This window comes from Stegodyphus dumicola, chromosome X1 (assembly GCF_044657685.1).
Source record: "Stegodyphus dumicola isolate Sdum_Otavi_A_Nest chromosome X1, ASM4465768v1".
In the NCBI taxonomy this organism is placed as follows: Eukaryota; Metazoa; Arthropoda; class Arachnida; order Araneae; family Eresidae; genus Stegodyphus; species Stegodyphus dumicola.
Window position 1 is genome coordinate 32782090 of NC_140780.1, and position 22012 is coordinate 32804101.

The 22012-nt window shown below is 31.1% G+C and overlaps 1 protein-coding gene across 3 annotated transcripts in view; it reads right to left on the minus strand.

Moving 5' to 3' along the window:
• Positions 1–12345: 12345 nt before the first annotated feature.
• LOC118193676 (protein Fe65 homolog) overlaps positions 12346–22012 on the minus strand; it is a 146329-nt gene continuing 136662 nt past the window's right edge. For all 3 annotated transcript variants that reach the window (XM_085808374.1, XM_085808375.1, XM_085808376.1), the window contains one exon: positions 12346–14473. In XM_085808374.1, coding sequence (XP_085664500.1) covers positions 14399–14473 — 75 coding nt within the window. In that variant the 3' untranslated portion in view covers positions 12346–14398. The remainder of the gene's footprint in view (positions 14474–22012) is intronic.

The window sequence follows — 22012 nt, forward strand, 5'->3', positions numbered from 1 at the left end:
TTTAAAAAAAGCAGCACAATTTAGAATTTTAAACAAAACTTTCAAAAATTCGTTTTTAAATATTTTAGTATTTTTTACTTATTTACACACACACACACACACACACACACACACACACACACACACACACACACACACACACACACACAAAAAAAAAAAAAAAAAAAAAATTGCAAGATAAAATTGCTTGTTTGAAATTTTCTATTAGTTCAGATTTAAAATATTATTTTCTAAAAGCATAGGAAAAGCTGAAAAAATATCCAGCCCTGAAAGCACGCAATAGCTTTATAATTATTTGGAACGTTAATTATGCTTGATAAATATGCTAAATTTTTAAAAATCAATCTCAATTTCAAAAGTAAAAATATGTAGAAATTCTAATTTGTGAAATGAGGCGCTACAACCAGCTTTTTTTGACAATTATACACGCTGCAATAGGCAAGCACTGTTAAATTTCTGCAAGTTGTCCCTACTCCTCCGGATGTCGTCAAGGTGACAGCCGAGAACGCGTCAGACGAGGGAGAAAACCCATTTGGGTTTATTTCTGATAAGGTCCATGCCTGTTACGAAGAATATGTATTACACGTTTTTTGCCTGTTAGTAGTTTGGAACACAAGTGAGTTTTATCGGATATGCACAGTTATAGAAGTATATAAACCAGTGGTGCCAAGAACATATATAAATAAGACACAATAACACGCCGAATAAATACTAATTCAGAAGTCAAACAACAAAAATCAGCGTTATATTCACAAAATTTTCACAGTAATTTTGTGAAAATTTTGTGAATATAACGCTGATTTTTGTTGTTTGACTTCTGAATTAACATATATAAAGCTAAACTTTTACTTTTACACTTTTACTTTTTATTTACACATTTTTCTTTATATTTAACATTAAAACATCAGCATGTTAAAACAGAAGCTGATTCCTTTTTTTCAAAAGTTAATGCAGAGTTACACAAGTTCCTTTATTGTAATATCTACTGACTTTGAATGAAATCTTACAATTCAGAAACACTAAATTTTCATGGCATAAAGTCTACTTAAACCAATATAAGGGCATTTCTAGCCAGTTTATTTCAAATACATACGAAAAAACATTAAACTTTTAAATATTTGCTGTTACAGACATTAAGAAAGGAAAGTATAAATTCTGAAACTAGCAAATGATACTTACGAATGATCCCCCCCCCCAGGTTCTTAGTCTAAAAAAGAGAAAAAGTTGATCTGCCTTTAACTGTTTGAATGCCATTTTGGAATGTCAATCACATTTCTAAATCAAAAATTTTGTCGTCCCTCTACCCTGCTGCCCGATGCGCCGGCCCTGGCTCCAGGTACCGTCGTTTTTCACATTGCAAGAACCATACATTTAAACATGCAAGATTCTTCCTCATTTAAAAATAATACAGGGTGAAATTATTTGGTGGCAACAATTTGAAAAATGATACGCCGTTTACAGTCAATCAACGCAATACATGCTATATTAAATTGTAAGAATCATTTATATTAATAAATTCAATTTTAAGTTTAATATTAGGACTGATTTTTGGACTTTGGTTTAATGGCAATGCTAGTAACAGATTCAATATATGAACAAAATTAAACGCCACGAATGACATATTATGAAAATTGTAAACTGTAAATAATATGCCACGATTTCTCTTAATTTGCAAAGTTCATTCCAAATTAAGCACCAGAATCATCTCTTCTCACTTCTTTGATTTACACTTAAAAAAATATGTCTACTGATAATTCAATCATAATAACGAATTATATAGACATAAATTAATATACAAAATAATTACATAAATATATAATACCAGTATAATAAAAATATTATACTATTTTCAGGCATCTTATAATTTAATTCCTGTAATTGTACTTGTAATTTAATTACTCATCCTTTTAGCGAAGCGAAATCATTAATGTACATTTTTTTAATGAAATGTACCGTTAGTAATGTCAGTTTCTTGTAGTTGTGGTTTTTATTTTATTAAAAGTCATACAGGTTTCTCGAATCATTTCATGTGTATTGAACACTTAATACTCCAGATTAAAAAGTGAATGTTTTATGTATGTCTTATTCAATCAATTTATTTTTTATATCGTATAATAAGTATAATGACTAATAGCTGAGAAAGTAAGTCTCACTCGCTGGAGATAAAAATGTTTTTTCTGTACAACGTTGATATTGCTCGCTTTGAAATCCTTGAGTTTGCTAATCAAAACTTCGCTAAAGTTTTACAAAATATGAAATCGATAATAAAACAAATCCCAAATTTCAAATTTGGGCTACCAGATGCCCATATTCGCAGTAGGATTACGTCGTTCAAAATTTGATGACTCTAGGTACCGTTTTTTTATCACAGTGCGAGAAACATACATATATTTATGCAGATTCATTATTTAATTTCTTTAAATATAATATAGGGCGATAATATTTGGTGGTAACAGTTTGAAAAGTGAAACGGACATTCAGAGTGATTCGACGCAAAGTCATAAAACGAAAACAATAGTCCCTCAGGGACAAAAGCCCCTTTGGACTAAAGAAAAAAAAAAAAAAAAAAAAAAAACTTTCAAATGAATTCGAGAGCCGTCAAAATGGATATTTTCATTGCAATATGGTATTCGGAAGCTTTCGCGATTACAATACTTTCTTTACTTCGTACAAGGGAATAAAAAATTCTCTTTGTACTTTTTACAAGAATAAAGGTTTCGTGTGTTATCTATTCTAGGCTGGTTCATAGAAATTTTCAGTAGTGGTTTTGTTTAAATCTTAATTTTTTTTCTGTATACATTGTAATGTATTTTAACTTTTGGAGATTTTTTTCACTCAAAACATGAAATACTGATCAAAATGTAAACAACATGCGCTGATAAATTGTGACAACGGGGAGGTAAATTCATTGAAAAGTAAAGCACACACTAAACCGAAGAAATCTCTAATATTCTGGGACAAAATTACGTTTTTGCAAATGTTTAAAAGAGCTTTAAGAAATTTATGTTAGGTGAAACTGCATGAAAGTCTAAAAAACAAGGCTCTTCGTAAGATCATAGGGTATAGATGCAATTACAAAAATCTCATTGCCTTGTTTAAAAACCTGTATGCTGTTCATGATAGTTGCATCACCGTGGTATGATGAATGAAATGGAGCTTGGCCCTCGAAGCTTCGTGAAAGAGCCAATATGGCCCACAGGCTGAAACCTTTTGAGACCCCTACTTTAGAGGGTTACCTTTAATAATTTTCAGATAAGAATAAGAGACTAAGGAATACAAAGGAACGTTTTCTATTTTCTGCTGATTCTTATCCCTAAACAGGGGGAAAGCCACGAAGTTACTATTTCATGGTCGAATGATGGAATATTATCTTTTGCAAACACTGAATTTAGCTGTTTCATCAGCTTCCAAGGGCTTTTCTATCGGCGCCATACAGGTAGGGGGCCCTTAAAAACTTAAAAGAAGACTGAATCCCCCTATATATATATATATTTGTAATAATAAAATTCCATAGTTAAGAATACACTTAAAATTCTAACTGTATGTTCTTTTCATTTTTTAATAGAGACGGTCTCTTATTTGAAAGTACGTGGAATTAAATCCACAGCCCCGTAGTCAAGTTGTTTTTCCTGCCTTTTCTACACGTACAGTTATAGAATGTTCTGGAGGTATTTAAAGCGAACTGGATTGGCTGACGTCATTTCTTGGAAGCTCCGCCTTTCCAGAGGCTATAAAATGACTCGCAAAAGAATATCGGGGGCTTTTCTTTAATGTAACGATGCAGTAAACTTCATACAAAAAGTTATTAGTAATTCTTTTTATTTACTCCAGATATCTGATTTTGTAACTGCTATTTCTCCTGAATAATAATAAATGGATCCTGTTTTTTAAACTTATCGTCTGATAATTTAAGCTACGACGACATCTATGATTCTTCACCAATCTATTTGTTCTGGACAAAAGCTGATACATCACACATATATATATATATATATATATCTGATAGAACCTGTCTTTTAAATTTATATATGTAAAGTGTAGTTCAGCAGGCCATTCAAGGGCCCCTATGCGACGGCATTCCTTGCATACCCTTATTTACGCCACTGATAACTAGGCTAAAATGTAAATTAAATTTTTATCTGGGTAATATTGCATGGACAAAATTGTTACCTCATGTTACTGAAGAATGTAATAATACACCACATTCTGTAACCAAATTCCCACCATCTTATTTAATATATAGAAAATTACCTTATGATTCCCTACTTGAAAATCAAGAAGTATATCCACCAATTGAAGAAGCTAGAAAAATTGCCTCAAAAAGTCTGATGATTATCACAATGTGAATAAAGAAAGATATGATGCCCATTTTAAACCCAGTAATTTTAAAATAGGTGATTTAGGGATGTATGAAGAATTTCAATGTCCTAATACCCGTAAATTTTCTCCTCCCTTTTCAGGTGTATACAAAATTTTAAAACAATACTCTGAAGTTACTTTTGAAATACATCCTAATCTCCTAAAAAGAAATCAGAAATTTTTCACTCAACTAGACTCGGACATTTTAATCCAGCTTAAAAATAGCAGAATGCCTGTTTCTGTGCAAAATTATTTATTTTAGTTTTCCGAATTCTGCATCAAAATCCTTCTCGATGATGACATTTTAAAACCTGATAAGACTTTAAAACCTAATTATGATAATTTATTTTTCCTTATCTTGACCTTTCCCGTAGTTTTTCCATTCTAAATTTGTTGTACACGTTCCCCATAGCCCAGGAGACGAGGAGAGGAAAAACTCTAAAACCACATTTTTCTTGAAAATCTGGATTCAATACCAGATTCTCAACCAAAGATGACATTTTTATTCTTTCCATGTAAAAACTCAAGTTTATGTTTTACTCCTTGCATCCTCTCTTTAGGGAGGATACAGGAAGTGATAGCACACGTCTGCGGTCTTCCCAGGAACACTCCTAACAACCCCCAAAAAGTTTATTGTTTTTATTTGTTAGGAGATTCAGCTATGCTTATGGAACTGACTTCGGTTTTCCCTATTTTCTTTACCAGATACTAAATACTTTTATTTTATTTCTGACCATAGCTTAGCCCACATACACACAAACACATACATTTTTACATAATTAAAAAAAAAAAAAAATTTTCCTTTCTTACTTCTTATTGCAGGGCAATATTCAACTACATTTTGCAAAATTTAATTGACTTTAACTTGATTATGTGAGTTATTTGTTTAAACTTTCAGTCTTAATTTTGTATAATGCTGTATTTATATTAATTAATATGAAAGATTTCAGAAAGAAAAGCTTTGACAACTATACAATGCCAAAAACCAGTTACCTTTTTCAAAGGAATGGAGGATTTTTGATGTATTGTACTGAAGCATCCCCCAACCATCAGCAAGCTGGTACGCTGATTTTGTTGAAGATGACATGCCAAGTAATCGTAAAGTATCATTGTTATTAAGTGCATTATGTTTTTGTACTGAATATTTCTACTGTATTAAATAAGTGAAGTATCCACAATAAGAAGACCTTATTCAATTATTCATAAATTGTGTGTTATATCTTCCAATTTTCATGTGGAACGATTTTCGTCAAGAAACTTTGCCAAAATATTTCAAATAACTTTAAAAAAATTATATTTGTGTTAATTTATTATTCAGTTTTATTTAGAAATTACTCGTATATTGCTGTTATAACAATTGTAAAATATATGCCTAAGTATTTCATAATTTGTATGTATGAGAAAGTTCATGAACGATGACGGATAATAGGAAAACTTGCAGGCTATGTCCTTGATGCTTCCTCGTATAATAAACTTTCTCTTACTTCGATAATACACTAATGCTTTTTCTCCTAAAATGCTCACCCAACCTTTCTTTTGAAAGGGGGGATATGTAAGATATAATAAATATGATGGCTGCACTAAGAAATGATTGGCAACCTCAAAATTGCCTATTCTAGATTTTATGTTCTCCCCCTAAGTTCGTCCTTTCTCCCAAATTCAAGATCTTTCCAAATTACATAACACTGCTTGAAAAGGGAACTAAAACCTAAAATTAACCAATTGCAGTTTAGCTGTACATATGCACCTATCTAGCACAAATACTGCTTCGCAAGCAAATACATCATTCCTTTTCTTAACTTCTGCCCTCCATACATCTCTGCGCTGCTATGCTTAATTGTCCCCCTTTGCTCTCCATGTAAATAAAAATGATTGTATTCAGCTATGATCGAAAAGTAGCTTGTCTGCCAAAAAAATTATTTGATATGTGTAAAAATAAAGGTGGTGATTCTTCAAATTCAGTTTTGTTAGCTTAGTCCCCATGCCTTCACCCTCAGCCATGACAAATACCAGAAGCTAAACTACATCGTAAAGTCCCTTCGACTGCCAGAAATTAAAATACTGGGTTCTTCTATGCATTAAAATATCACACACACACATATATAAATTTAAAAAACGCAAAACACTTTTAGGACATTAAAAAAATAATAATTTTAGTCTATGGCTTGCATTTTCAAAAGTCTTTATAACAAATTGCTTTCCAATGTACTTTAAGACTAAATGATAACACCTCTGAAAGGCTTGTTAAACTTGCTGCCATTACCTTAACACAGACCAAACTAAAAGCTAAGAAACAAAATAATTCTTCAGAAGCCTTTTTTTTTTTTTTTTTTTACAAATGTTTGGAGACAGTTGGATGCTTTAGTTTGTCCCCTAATTTTGTCAATTCTTCAAAAAATCATTAATGACTCAAAAATAAATACTAGCAGAAGTATTTTAAACAAATCAGATCAAGTCTTGTAGATGAAATGCCATCACTGCTAGAACTCCTGAAACAGACGGGCATTTTCCTCACTGGAAGCTAAAGCAACTAAAATGCACCATAGCATCCACCAAATAAACACTAAATAAGACATGCACTAAGACAAAATTGAATCATTCTTTCCTAGATATTGAGAATTATAAATTTGTTGAGTGTTTAACATATGGTCTGGAATAAATACAGAGAACAATACCTCTTCTGAAATTCATAACTAGAGTAACACTTGTTAACTGATGATTCTTTGGTTTAAAGAAGTATCTGAAATCAAAGGTCATCAAATGAACAATTAAACTGAAAATTTGCATTTAGTTAAGACATGTTTTGACGCATGGAGTTGAAACCTAGACACTGATCGAAAAAGATAAAGAAATACTTGCAGTCTTTTATAAAAAGATTTTGAGAAGCATTGCTGGAGGTTTTCAATAGATGGCATCTTCAGAAGAACCAGAAATCTATGGGATATATGGGTATCCAGACATCATAAATTTTATCAGCACCCAAAGATTAAGATGAGCTAGTCACCTAATCAGAATGCCCGAAAATACTTCCAAACGAAAATATTCACATACTCGAAAGAGAGTCTGAAACTGAGATGACTAGACTGTCTGTAGAAAGACTTGTCAGAGTCATTAATTGGAATACTAAGGCCAAGAGTAGAACAGCCTGGAATGAAATTCTAAACAAGGCCAGGACCCATAATACGCTATCAACTCGCTGAAGAAAAAAATATTTGCACAACACTAATCTCTTTGACTGCACAACGTACTTTAAGACTTAATGATAATTTCTTTAAATGCGAACCCTTTAAGAGAATTTAATCCTAAACCTTATGTAAAAACTTTTTTGAAGAATCATCACTGAGCCCTACTTAGATGCGAGAGAAAAAAATATGCGGCAACATCTGGCATAATTTGTGACACATAATTACATTTACACATGATTTTACACACACTATGTAATATTTTGTGATTTTTTATTATTATTTTTAACGTTTTCTTGTTAATATACAGTTATTCATATTTTCATTTTGCCCATGAAATATTTCATTAGAATTTGATATTTTGTTCTATAACATAAAGTGAAAACTTTTCATTAAAATTTTCACAGTTCACCACTGAACATTAATTGTTAGTAAATCACATACATTCCCAACCAATATAATTCTTTCATGGGCACCTCACTATTTTATTTTCAGTGATATATGACAAAGTATATCATTAAAGAAAATTATTTTTTCGCTTTCAGCCACTTCAGTATTTTATAATAATCCAAGAAAAGTAAAAAATAAGCTTTATAACCTCTTCCTAATACAAATTAAATGGCATATTATACCTTTTTCAGCTATATTACTTTTTGTTAAAGAGAAATTGTGAAGAACACAGTAAGATTCATTATTAGAAATCTGATGTAGCCAGCCAACAAGCTTTATATAAAGTATTACTTCTGGATGATTGCTCGTAATTAATATCTAATTTGTTTATGAACTTTATGGCCCAATGTTAACTATAAACAGTACTCAATTTTTTATTATTCTATTCTCCCATACAATCGATGATAACTATACTTGTTCATGCTTTAATTTGAAAATATCACATTGATCACAGTAAATTCTCTGGTCATATAGTGTTTTGGATTCAAAATCAATTAGCAGTCAAATTTTTAGAATTCCCAACACAGTGTTAAGTATAGCCATATATTTCTTTTTATATTTGGCATATTATTTATATTTATTATTCCTTTAAAAATAAAACATAGTGATAACATATGTAGGCAACATCATTTTATCTGAAAAAGTGATATGACACAAAAGCGAAATGATTGAGGCTAATAATACAGTCAAAAGTCGTTAATCCGGACTCGTCGGGACTTCGGCGATTACGGATTATCGATTTTTCCGGATTATAGATCATCAGTTTAAATCTGGTAGGATGGCATGCAGAAATTACAAAATTAAAAATATGAAACTGTAATTTATGAAATGAACAATTATGATCTAAAGGGTATCAAAATTTACAAAAAGAAAAAGCTTAATATTTATTTGTTTACTTTATTAAACATTTCTTTCAATGTAAGTTGCTTCGTTTCATGTGATAATACTTTCTCTTTAATTCTATTAAACAGACATAATTTCTTGTTTAGTTACAAAGTTCCGCTGTTCAAGTCCTATAATTTGCTGTGTTGAGAATACCGACTAATTTGTCAATCGAAATGTTTTCGTTTTCAATAACCTCTGGGTCACTTTCTTCACTATCGGAAGCGAATTATAATGACGAGGAACTTGATTTAAATCATATCAAAGACGCCAATACTACACTTAGTAAGGAATTATAAGCCAAATAAAATAAAAACATCTGCCCTGAAGATAAGGATAGTGCTGACAGATCAACTTCCAATCCGCGGCGTGAAATTGATAAACAGATTTCGGATTTCAAAACATACTCTCGCTTTGTAGATACAAATTACATATTAGTAAATATATATCGGAAATTCTATTTGACATAATCGAAAGTTCAAGCTTACTTTTATGAAATTGCTCTAACAGTCTGCAAAAAATAATAAGCCGGATCCAATTCGAAGATTAAGGAACAACGCAATCTGCAACATTAACTGAATTAGATAATTTTAGCTTAGCTTATACCTCCATTACACATTAAACGCGCATGCGCACAAACATATTCGCAGCCGTAAAGGTCTTACGCGCACTCTTAAACGCCTGTGCGCATGCGTGAACGCGACGCATGCGCAGAAAGTTTGTAGCTTTGAGGTCCGGATTATAGATCATTCCTGATTATGGGTGTCCGAATTAACGACTTTTGACTGTATTTAATTGCTTCATAGCAAAAGCTTGCCTTCAGAATGAGTTTATTCTTAATGCATTTAGCATAATTCCAAGAATATATTTCATGCTTATAAAAGTAAAATATTGTTCTCAAGTACATACTTACTTTAAATACCAAATCTGAGAAGTTCTGGATTATCTCACAATATATTTTTTTATGAAAGTCTGTTCAAAGTTTCAAACAAAGAATCCCTTCCAGTTTTATCAATTCTGCCAAATCTAGTAAATGTTGCTTCCGTTAATACTAAAATTGAAAACTTTTGGATTATATTTTAAAATAGTTTTTCATTAAGAACTGTTAATGAGCCTCAAGTAAAGTACCACTTTGAATTGTCCACTGCTATGGGTTTCATGCAAAGTACCACTTCCGGTTGTCCAATTTTACCCAAAATCTAATCAACTCTTGACATGAATGTAGAAAGCTTAAATATGGAAACAGAAATTTTTGAATTTCATATATGAGTTATCATGGATGAAAAAAATTGCAACATATACATGCACATCATTATAATAGTAAAAGCGTGTTGTGATTTGTGTTTATTCACTGAAAATTCACTATCCAATTTTTGGACTGAAAACATTAGCTTACTTATCTATAGAGGTTGGCAGGAGGTAGAAATTGTGAGTGCCCTTTTTCCCCTTTAGCGGATCTGTCATGTTCATGCATGTTTCTTGGGCTCAAAGTACCACTTATAGTTGTTCAGTTTCACCTAAAATCTAATCAACTCTTTATATGAATGTTAAAGCTTAAGTAATGAAAAAAGAAGCTTTTGAAAGTTTCATATAAAGAATTATCATGGACAAAAAACTGTCACACATGTTTGTCAGACTGTCATGGGCACACAGCCATCATTCTAAAAATAGTAAAAGCATGTTTTGGAGACCCTAATTTATGCTTATTCACTGACAACTAACACTAATAAAATTTTTGTTAATGAGATATCTGGGAGCTTAATGATGATTTTTTTTCCTTTTGTTTTATTGGGTTAAGAGAAAGTAAAGAATTTAACTAGTATTATGAATTGGTTATGATACTTTATATAGACCTTATTATATCAAAATACTTTTGTAACCAGTGATAAAAATTTCTGCATTATTTACTACCTTCGTGAAAAGTTTGTTCATCTTTACAGCCTATCAGCAGAATATACTAACAACATGCAACAGAAGCCAAAGTAAACATATACAGTTGACTGTATTGATTTATTATGAATTTTTATGAAGTATGACTGAAGTACATTTGCATGAAATATTGAAGTTGCTTTATTGACCAAGTCTTCATCTTACAGCTTATCAACAAAACATACCTGCAGTATGTATCAGAAGCCATAGTAAATGCTTGGCAGACAAGCAACTATGTACCGGGTGATCTAAAAGCAACAGGAAAACTGGAAATTAATAATGTGAAGAACATAGAGAGCAGCACAATGCAGTTTTTACAGAAATGTATGTGTGTGTGATTATGGCAAAGCCTCGAGGGCTATCTGCCTAAAGGGAGGGATGCCTTTTGTGGAGGACTTTCTAAGGGAAACTGGCTCGTATACATGTTATGGGGAAAACCATGAAAACGCCCATGCAGCCAGCCCCGTTCGCGGGATTCGAACCTATGACCGAGCTACCAGTGTTCAGCGACTTTACCGCTCGGCCGCTGTTGGGCCTTTTACAGAAATGCACAGAATGACATAATAATTTTTTTAATGAAATGTTTTATCACCAGAATTAGTTGCTGGTAACTTTTGGTGATGGGGCTACTTAAAGTTACAATGTACAGATGCTGATGAATGTTTTTGGTTGTATCAAAAGTTAATCTCCATATTGTAACAGCTGAAACTTCTTCGATGCTGTGCAATGTTGTGCCAGCTCAACAGCCAATAAATTGAACATCTGTAATCCTAGCTGCATTGTGAACTGTGCTGTGCCATTGTGTGAACTTATAACACAATTGATGCACTACCTGTTCATGAAAAACATAACTACCCTGTTCATAAAATCTTTCATGGTTAGATAAATGGCCATATCGTTCTGTGCAAATCCTGACCTGCTACTGTTTTTAATTATTGAATGTTTTCTGTTACATATGGATCATCCTGTATATTTCATTATTAATTTTATGAAACATAATAAGATACTGAAGACTGCTTTATCTGTAAACACTATTGTTTCTGAATTTTTAAAAAACTATATGTTATCTTATTTCACACCAAAATGCAATTTACTAGAAGTTGAAATATATATATATATATATATACACACATATAAACTGATTCCACTTTGAATTTGCATGTACTTATTTTCAACATTTAAATTGTTTACAGGAAGACAGCTAAACTTTTTATAAAACTTCAGTTGGTCATTTTATCGTTTAAATGTACATACAAAGTTCATGAAGATTTTAAACTACAAGTACTGAATATTCTTTTATTCTGCACACGTCAACGGCAATTTAATAGCTATGAGAATAAATCTTATTAGTTTCATTTTAGACCTGAAAGCAAGTATGTGATAGAAGAGCGAAATTCTTGTCTCGGAATAATCAATGAAATATAGTGCACATCTTTTTATGACCATTTCCCCTTTAAAAAGCACCTTATAGAAAATCTTAAATACTCTTTAAAACAATTCTTCAGCTACAATAAAATATATTTCACAATTAAGGAACATAAACTTTTGTTAAATAATACAATTTATTAATCAGAAAAGTAAACTAATTTTCAGGTGAACAACTGACATTTACACTAATTATTATCAAATAAGATATTATACATACAATTGATATGCAAATATCGGGAAGTGATAAGATAATTTTGTAGTACTAAAACATACAAATAATGTTGAAATATTTCTTTTTAAATGAAATGTTTTAATAATTTTTTAAAATAAAATATTTTTACTGCTTAAATGTTTTTAAGGCCACATTACCACTTCACATTATTATTAATGCTGACATAAATTGAAACTAATTATTTTCCACATTTTATTCCTTTCTGCCTTATTATGTACCATGTCTGAGTGAGTTAAGGGTAAGTATTAAATATATATTTTAAAGTTTTTCAATGTAATTATTTTATGCACATTACTTTAAAATGATACCTTTCCCAATTCAAATGATTTACACAAAAATGTATTCTGATTTAAAAATCCCAATGTAGACCCCCCCCCAAAAAAAAAGAAACTGAAAAGAAAACAATAATTCATCACCTCATTTTCACATATTAACTGATAATAAAATTCAGCACAACTCTTTCAGTGTTAAGATTAATTTATCAGATTATACTGATTGTGTCTTTTATGTTTGCCAGGATACATATAACATTTCCTGCTAAGATGCACAAGATAGTCAAAATGTCACTAGCTATTAATATGATCATACCAGCATTTTAAAGTTCTGAGATTTTTATTATGATGCATAAAGAATAAGAAATCTCTTTATGATAATGAAATTATTTATAATTTAATATAAAACATTAAATTAGGAAGTTATAATTTATATACATCAATAGCTTTATATATTATTCATATAAAATACATAAAATAGTATACCACAGCATATATTATAATTGTATAAATTAAAAAGTAATAAAAATATATTGCTAATATATTTAGCTGCACAATTTCAGGACGTTTCTAAGTATTTAAAAAGTAAACATCAGATGACATACATATAAAATTAACAATAATATAAATGATACACATGGGGGTAATTTTTTAAAAAATCTTCCATATAATTCATGGAACATAAAAAATAGCTCCAAACATTTAAACAAAATTATCATGAATATTGTTAAATAAGAAAACTATATAAAGTTATTATTATTTCTTGCAAAAAAAAAAAAAAAAAAAATTTAATTTAGCTTTCACGGTTACAAAGCAAACAAGATGTATTGCATCCACATTGCTTCTAAGAAATCCTGTAAATTTTCACTTCTAATAAAAAAAATATTAATTACTGTCAATAAGTCAATACTATAGATATAATAGCCGGAAAATAAATGCCAAAGCAGCCTCAGGATATAATTTTGCCCGCAATAATTTGATATGTATGCATTTTAATTCGTATTTTCAATAGTATGCATTAAAAATTAATGATATAATAATAAAAGAAAATACTTGGTTGGCTATTTATGACGACAAGGAATGTTTGAATGAAAAATAATTAAAATTGGCAGTGGTGATAATGTATGCAAGGTCCCTATAAAAAGTATCTGATTTTGCCTCTAAAACAACAGAATCATCAATAATCAGAATGTCATTTGTAAATTTCATATTTAAAACTCTCCATTTGGTAGAAGGGGGGAATGCAGAATTAATATTTCTGAACTTTGGTCACATAAATAACAAACTAATATTCAAATATATACCACAATTTTTGCTTATTACAATTTTCAAACATGTTAGGAGTGCTAACAGCATAAAAAAATTCACAGGATAAACATATTTTACAATTATTTACATCTTTAAAAAAAGAAGCTCACATATAATGCAGACAATTTATGAATCATCTCACTCATTGCCTATTGTGACAGTAATCTGAAAATGCTTACATTGCTTGCTATGAATGCTAACAGACCTAAAGGCAACATTTAATCTTGAGTCAAACATATTTAATAAAAATTACATAACACTAAACTACAATACTGTACATAAAATATCTACCAAAATAATAGTATGATGTAAATAAATATGGCTGGATAATTCCTCTAGAAACAATACTTTTAACTTCATGTTTCAGCACTCTTGCTCAGTCTAGTTAAAAAAAATGTTCCAAAAACACTTTTTAAAGCAGTCCCTAGACCCTGAAAGATAAAGATTATATATGGATTACAATGCATACAAGTTTAAATTTAGAGAATTATACAATATGTTGGAATTCAGTCTGTTTCCAAGGTAATAATTAACTAACAATGGTATTAAACTCTTCTTTAAAATAATTAATTTGCATGAGATTCAATGCAATGTTCTCATTTTCATTAAGTGGTGATGAAGTCTGCAATAACAGTTGCATAACTGCTTTAAATTCTGCTAAAAAGAGCAAAAATCATATTTATGAAATTTCTCATAGTCTATACATCTTCTGCTTCAGTTATAAAATTCAATTTATTTTAAATAATCAACCATGCTGATAAAATACAATTTTCTGAAATATGTTCGAAATTAAAGATTAATAAAAATAATAAATAAATAAATAACTAGCATTATCTATTTTATGGTTTAAAAAATTTTGTGTAAATACACTGATCCATATACTTTAAGGCAGCACAAATGATAATACAATCTACAAATAAAAGAAAAAGAAAAAATACCTTACCCCCCTCCCCCCCAAAGGAAAAAAAAAAGCTAAAATAAAAAGGTAATAGACTGCAAGGACACTACGTAAACTCCTGCAAGGACACTATGTAAACTCCAGAGAAGAGCTAGAAAATAATATATTTCTAATATATCATTAAACGATAACTACTAATATTCTACTAAATGTCAGGCCCACCAGCGGCTGAGCGATAAAGATGCTGAACACTGGTAGTTCGGTCCGAGGTTCGAATTCCACGAACGGGCTGGCCCACCCGTTCGTGGTTTGTTTTTGTGGTTTTCCCCATGTGTAATGTGTATACGAGCCAGTTTCCCTTAGAAAGTCCTCCACGAAGGCATCCCTCCCTTTAGGCAGATAGCGCTCGTGTGCTTTGCCATAACTAAATAATCCAATTAAATCCAATCCATCTACTAAATGTCAAGTAAGCTTAGGAAACAAAATGCTAAACTTAACTCTTCATTAAAACCAGCTAAATGCAATATTGTGTTAGCATTAATTTCAACATAAATAAAAAACTCTTGTACCATCTTAAGGAATCCAAAGCAATGCACGTGCATACATCAATATATTTAAAATTTTGCTTCTGAAAGCATTTAATTTCTATGCTGAAACTGATATAAATAATAAAACTGTCCTTTTACTGGACCAAGGGTTTTTAACAAAACATCTGACAAATATATCACCTAACATTTAAACCCTGAACACTTTCCCATATGATAAACCATTCTTCAGAAAATAAAAAACTAGCAGAGCTCATTTTTAAAAATAACTAATCTCACCAGAAAGTAATTATTTTATTAAATCTTCATGCAGTCCACTAAAATATTTAATTTTTTCAACAACATAACTGGCTGTTTTACTTTTTTTGAGGTGAAAATTAATTAAGCATGAAAAATTTAATTTGATAGAGACTACTGATATAATTAATTATCTCTTTTTGCCATTGAAAATGACCTTGATCTGAAGGTGGCCTTTTGATAACTACGCTCATAATTGGAAATAACTGTGTATTGTTTTCATGTTGACAATTCATAAAGATCTGAATAACTAAAGCAGATGGGGGGATTAGAAATTTTATTAACATTATGCAATAACCATTTTTAAAAGTGAAGAGGGAAACAGCAGAGCCCATAGCACCGATATCCACATAATCCCACTGCACCAATATCACTAATTTTACTCAAAAGAGGGATGACTATGGTAAATAGTGATAAACATAAACTCACAACTTTTCTGAAGTTGAAAATACACATCAGTTTTAACCTTTGCTTACTGAGCAAAAGCTAAAACTACTGAATAAACTCAACTATGATTTAAAGAATAAATATCAGCTCCCTGCAGAACAGTGTATATGCTCTAACAAAAGCGGGAAGCAAACATGAAAACTACCACAGCATTCTGGTAAAATCGGTTTCAGGCTTCTGAAAATCTGTTTTATAGAATTTTTTTTCAAATGCTGTCAAAAATTATTGTCCTTTTTTTAAAATGTTTCTGAATTGTATCGGGCTGCTGTCACAGACTAATGACAGGCATTTATGCGTACGTCTAGTGTAGAATTAAAAAAAAAAAAGGGGGGGGGGAAGAAACTTCCACAACATTGCCAATTTAAAGATAAAAATTTTACACCAATGCCCAGTAGATTTCAGTACTCTACAGCTCTACTAGCACTAGCACTAGTCACATAATTCTAATGCATAAGTATACAAAATTACAGACTACAAATAAACAATGTAACTAAATACATAAAAACACATTCAATATCAGAAAATTAATTGATACGATATATACAGTAAAATACACACAAAAATAAGAATAAATAAATAAATAAAGACAAAGAAATAAAAAATATCATGCAATAAAACAAAATTAAATTATCATTAATATTCATAGATGCAGTTAAATAATGCTTTTCTCAACAGAAATTCTTCAGATTTACTGAATAAGCTGACAAATAATAGAAGTCTCTCGTATAAAAAATGTAGTCTATTCCAATATGTTTGTTTCGTTATGTGAATATGAATTTCCCACAGACTACTATGAGCTATAGCTGATATGAGAATAATTTTAATGCATTACCAAGGTTGCTCTAAAATTACAAACATCATAAAAAGTTTTGTTTCATTATGTGAATATGAATTTCCCACAGACTACTATGAGCTATAGCTGCTATGAGAATAATTTTAATGCATTACCAAGGTTGCTCTAAAATTACAAACATCATAAAAAGTTTACAAGAATACTATACATATCCCAAATGTCAGGAATTTATTATTCATCAGTTGTAAAAATTTGCAGGTGTACAATCTTAGAGATTTTCAGTTCAGTTCTATGAGTCTTCCCACTCTGTGAATGGAAGAAGGAAACTTAGCTATTCTTGAATATCTTGCCTTTGGTTTCTAGGAGGTCTGAGTTTCAAGTTGTCCCTTATTTTCAGGATGGTTCTGAAATGATGCACAGACTGATTCTGTTTTGTCACTGAGCAGATCTTGCACCCTGTTCACCTCTGCTGGTTAAAATGCCATAGCCTGATTGTGGGCTGGACTTTCAGAAGATCACTGATGACTGAAGTAGAGAAAAACTCTTCGTATTCTTATTTTTATCAGACAAAATTCCCTTTGGACTTCCTTGTATTCTTCTTCAAGAAAGGCCTGGAATTTCTGCATTGGTAATTTTCAATATTTGGAAATATTTTACTAGGCTGTTCCCTAGCTCATATTTTTTGCATCTATGCATCATCTAAAGATAAATAATTTAATTCCAAATACAAAAGAAATTTAGCTCCACATTTAATGTGTTAATAATATGTTGTAATGTTAGCACATGGTTTGCTACACTAGATCCAGTTTGTTATTTTTTATGTGAGGTATATGTACGGTGACCAGACGTCCTTTATTTCAGAGGACAGTCCTTTATTTGAAGGCTCTGTCCTCTAACTTTATTTATTTCCTGAAATAAGCATATTGTCCTTTATTTTGAGAAATTTTTAGTACATTACAAGCCAGCATAGCTGTAAAATTTAACTTTGAAATGAATTGCCTTGAATTTCATGACTTTTTGAAGCGTGAACCGGCACTTTTGCGAAAAATCCATACATCTGGAAAGTATGAGCAATAAATTATTTAATATCCTATATTTACATATTACATTATTTAAAACTTGTTGAACATATTAATGTCTGCTTCTATTGTTTTAATAAACCTTTTGAATTACTAAGTTTTTTGGAGTTTTTTTTATCAGGAGGTGTCCATAAATGATCACAATATTTGGGATAATTTTGACCCTGCCCATCCCCAATCCCCATGTCACAATTTGTCACACCTTGGAAGACCCCAAATTAACATTTGTGACGTCACACGAACGCACAAACCCCCACCCCTAACACAAAATTATTGAGCACGAATTTAAATTACCATAACCCCCCCCTCATGTCACGTTACAAGTGTCCTTTATTTTCTCCGAAAAAATATGGTCACCGTAGGTATATGTGAGATATCTACTCTATTCAATACGATCTGCAGGATGGTAAACCAATGGCATGTGACGAAAAATTTGGGCACATTATCACTGGCAGCATATTGATTGAAAAATAATGCATCTCTTTGAGAATATGCCATAAATTTGATTAATAACATGAAGTTATTAGAGGACTATAGATACTTACTTTCAGCAAAATCATTTGCTGCCTGACCATTTTCTAAAATTATTGTGTACTGAAGAGGATAACAAACTTACTGTGGTATGTGAGGAATTGCAAAATTCATGAAGAACTTTGCACTGAGCACCTCAAAACTTTTTACCGTCGCACAGCTTGTAAATTTAATGAAGATCAAAAACAACACTCTTGAGATACGTGATACAACAGAACGCAGAGTGGGATGAATTCAACAAAGTACATCAAACACCACATGGTTTGTAATATGAAACTTGCTATTAACTACTAGTATTTAAAAAGGGCCAAAGATGCAGTTGCTGGAATTTTATATCCAACACATATTTTCTTCACCATCTCAAATGCTTTTGTTCAGGGCATAAGTTTTACTGTGTGTGATATGAAATACTTCCCATCTCTGAGTGTAGTGCCAAATCTACTTACTTGTGGGGCACATATTAACTTTGCTCTTAACTCTGGGTTCTTCAGTCATATTATCATGCCACCAACCAATATATATGTGTATGACATTTGGCTTCCATCATAATCACAATTCTGAAGCCCAGGAAAATCCCAAATTTTACTTCAACCTGTTACCTAATAAGTTTATTTCTTACCATAGGAATGGTTTTCAACAGAATCCTAAATAACAGACTAACTGAACAACATCTGAAACAACTTGAACTAATTAAAGACTCTCAATTTGGCTTTCGAAAAGGACACTGCACTGCAAACCAAATTTTAAATTTAGTCGAGTTCCTAGCCTATGCATTCACTCAAACATCTGGAGTTGTGGCATGCTTTTTTGATTTTGAGAAAGCATTTGACTGCATTTTGCATGAAGGATTAATTCACAAATTCTGTAACATCCTGCTACTAAACAGCTTTATTAAGTTAATTATTTCTTACCTGAAAAGAAGAACTTTCCAAGTCAGATGTGGAGATTTTCTTTCTGATAAAAAGGTTATTTACAGTGCCCCAGGGGTCAAATTTTAGGCCCAAAATTTTCAATATCTACATTAATGATTTACCTAACCTGCTAAATTCTAAAATACTTAAATATGCAGATGATACCATCATATTCTCAAAATCTATGCACCGTCAACTGGTCATTCACAAACTTCAACTTCACATAAATACTGTTGCTAAATGGTCAACTCTGGCAGATAAAATTCAACACCTCTAAATGCTCAGTCACTCTTTATAAAAGATACAAAAGATGTTAAGAGTCAACACTGAAGTGAAAATTGAAAATGAAATTCTACCAGTTTAAAATTTTTACAAATATTTTGGGATTATTAATGATCAATGCCTAATATTCAAAGAACATGTTACTGCTAGAATAAATAAGGCAAATGCAGCATTTATGGCTATTTATTGCATTACAGGAAGAAAATTTAAATTAAGCATTAGCATGAAAAGAACTCTTTTTAACTTTATTTCGCCTCTATGCATACCCAGCTCAAGCAACTGCTTTGAAAACACAAAGATTAAAGATCAAAGTCTTGCAAGACAAAATACTTAGAGCTGTCGTAAACACTCCGTGGTTTGTTTAAAATTCCTATATATATCAAAAATTAAAGATAAAATGCCTCCATGACAAAATCTTAATCACAGCACATAATTTCTTTCAAAAAATGCAGAATTCTCCTCATCAAGCCATTCAAGTAATTGTAAACTATGATCCAACAGTTGAAAAGAACAATTCCTAGAATGATTCCACAACTCATGCTCGTGGTAGAAAATCTGTACATAAGTAAATAGAAATTTTCATTCTTCTACTTTTATTTCTCCTGACAAAGCATAAAATCTACTTTGAGTTACCTGGTAAAGCAGGTTAAAGAGACTTTACTTAGCAACTATTATTTACTTCATTTATTTAATCATCATTATTCAATGTTTTAGTGTATTTGTAAAAATTACTACCAAAGTTTGAGCGTGAACGTTCGCCATTAGCCACATCACACCACATGACTTTACTTACATTCATTTCCAATTCGTCAACCTGCAACACGTGACTTCAATCCTAAAATTGAATTTTCAGGATTATTTCTCCACTTACGCAATATACGAAAGTGAAAAATTTTCCCATTAGGTGGTTCCTGTCTATCACCAAGAAATCACAAGTTTCAACATTCTGCATACCTATAAGACTGAGTAAATAGTGTATATATGAATTGGAGACTGAATTTCAAGGCTTTAAGACCACAGTGCTTAATTCACTCACTGATAAGAACGTTGTGAATTTATAAACTAAGCTTTCAACTCTTGACTTTGAAAATTAACAGTGTTGCCTCTAGGTGTATGGTGGGATTGCACCATAATTCAACAAAATACAGTGACTGGGCTTGAAGCAATAAACTAAATCAACTAGTAAAAACTCGCAATAGTTGAAGCTAGTAGCAAAGTAATGATCCGTGACATATGGAACTCTGTTATGATGGGGTATGTGATCTCTGTTCATGGAATACTTTCAAAATCATAAATACATTTTATTTGCTATTCTATGGCTTCTGATATTGCAGCCATGCATGCTACTTCGTACACTCAGTTCTGACTACTGTGGGACAGTGAGATATGCCACTTTGCATCTGTTGTTTTTATTCACAAGACTGATCATCAAAGAAAGTTTCAAGTTTATTATCAGAAGTCCCACAGCCCTCCCCTTTAGATCTACCATGATACTGCCTGATAGTTCAGTACCTTACTTCAAGAGAATGAAGAACATTTCCGGTTATAAGATGATAATGCATATGACATACAGAAGATTCCATTCTGAAGATGCTAGGAGTTTTTGATAACAGTATCATACTTACAGACTATGCCCACTGAGATGTTCATATCTAACTAATCTAGACCTCTTTTTCAGAGGGACTTAAAACAATTTGTGAGTGTAAAATAAATAAACTAGCAACAACAAAGTTTGGTAATACACTTAAAAATTTGAACACAAAGCCTGAACGCTAGTAGAAAAGTAAATTCTTTACATGTTAAAAACATAAATTCAATTGAAAAACAAAGAAAAGTACAAATTTGTATAAAACGAAAACTTTGTAGATTCGTTGTTTTATTTAAGTGTTTGTTTCACTTGAACTGTTTTAAAAAGTACTGATGATGCACATGCTAACCTAATAATAAATTAAATTCACTTATCAAAGAAAAATATGTGACAAATGCAAAGAATTTTTGTTAGAAAGTTTAATTGCACATTCAAATAAAAAACGCTGCCAATAAATTTCCTGTCAAGCTGAATTCTCAAAGAATCCAAATTTCGTTTGTTTATATGCAAAAATCAGTGCAGATAACAGACATTCAGAACTATTAAAATCCTGTTGTACTTATTGTATATATATATGTGTGTGTGTATTGCAAAATTTC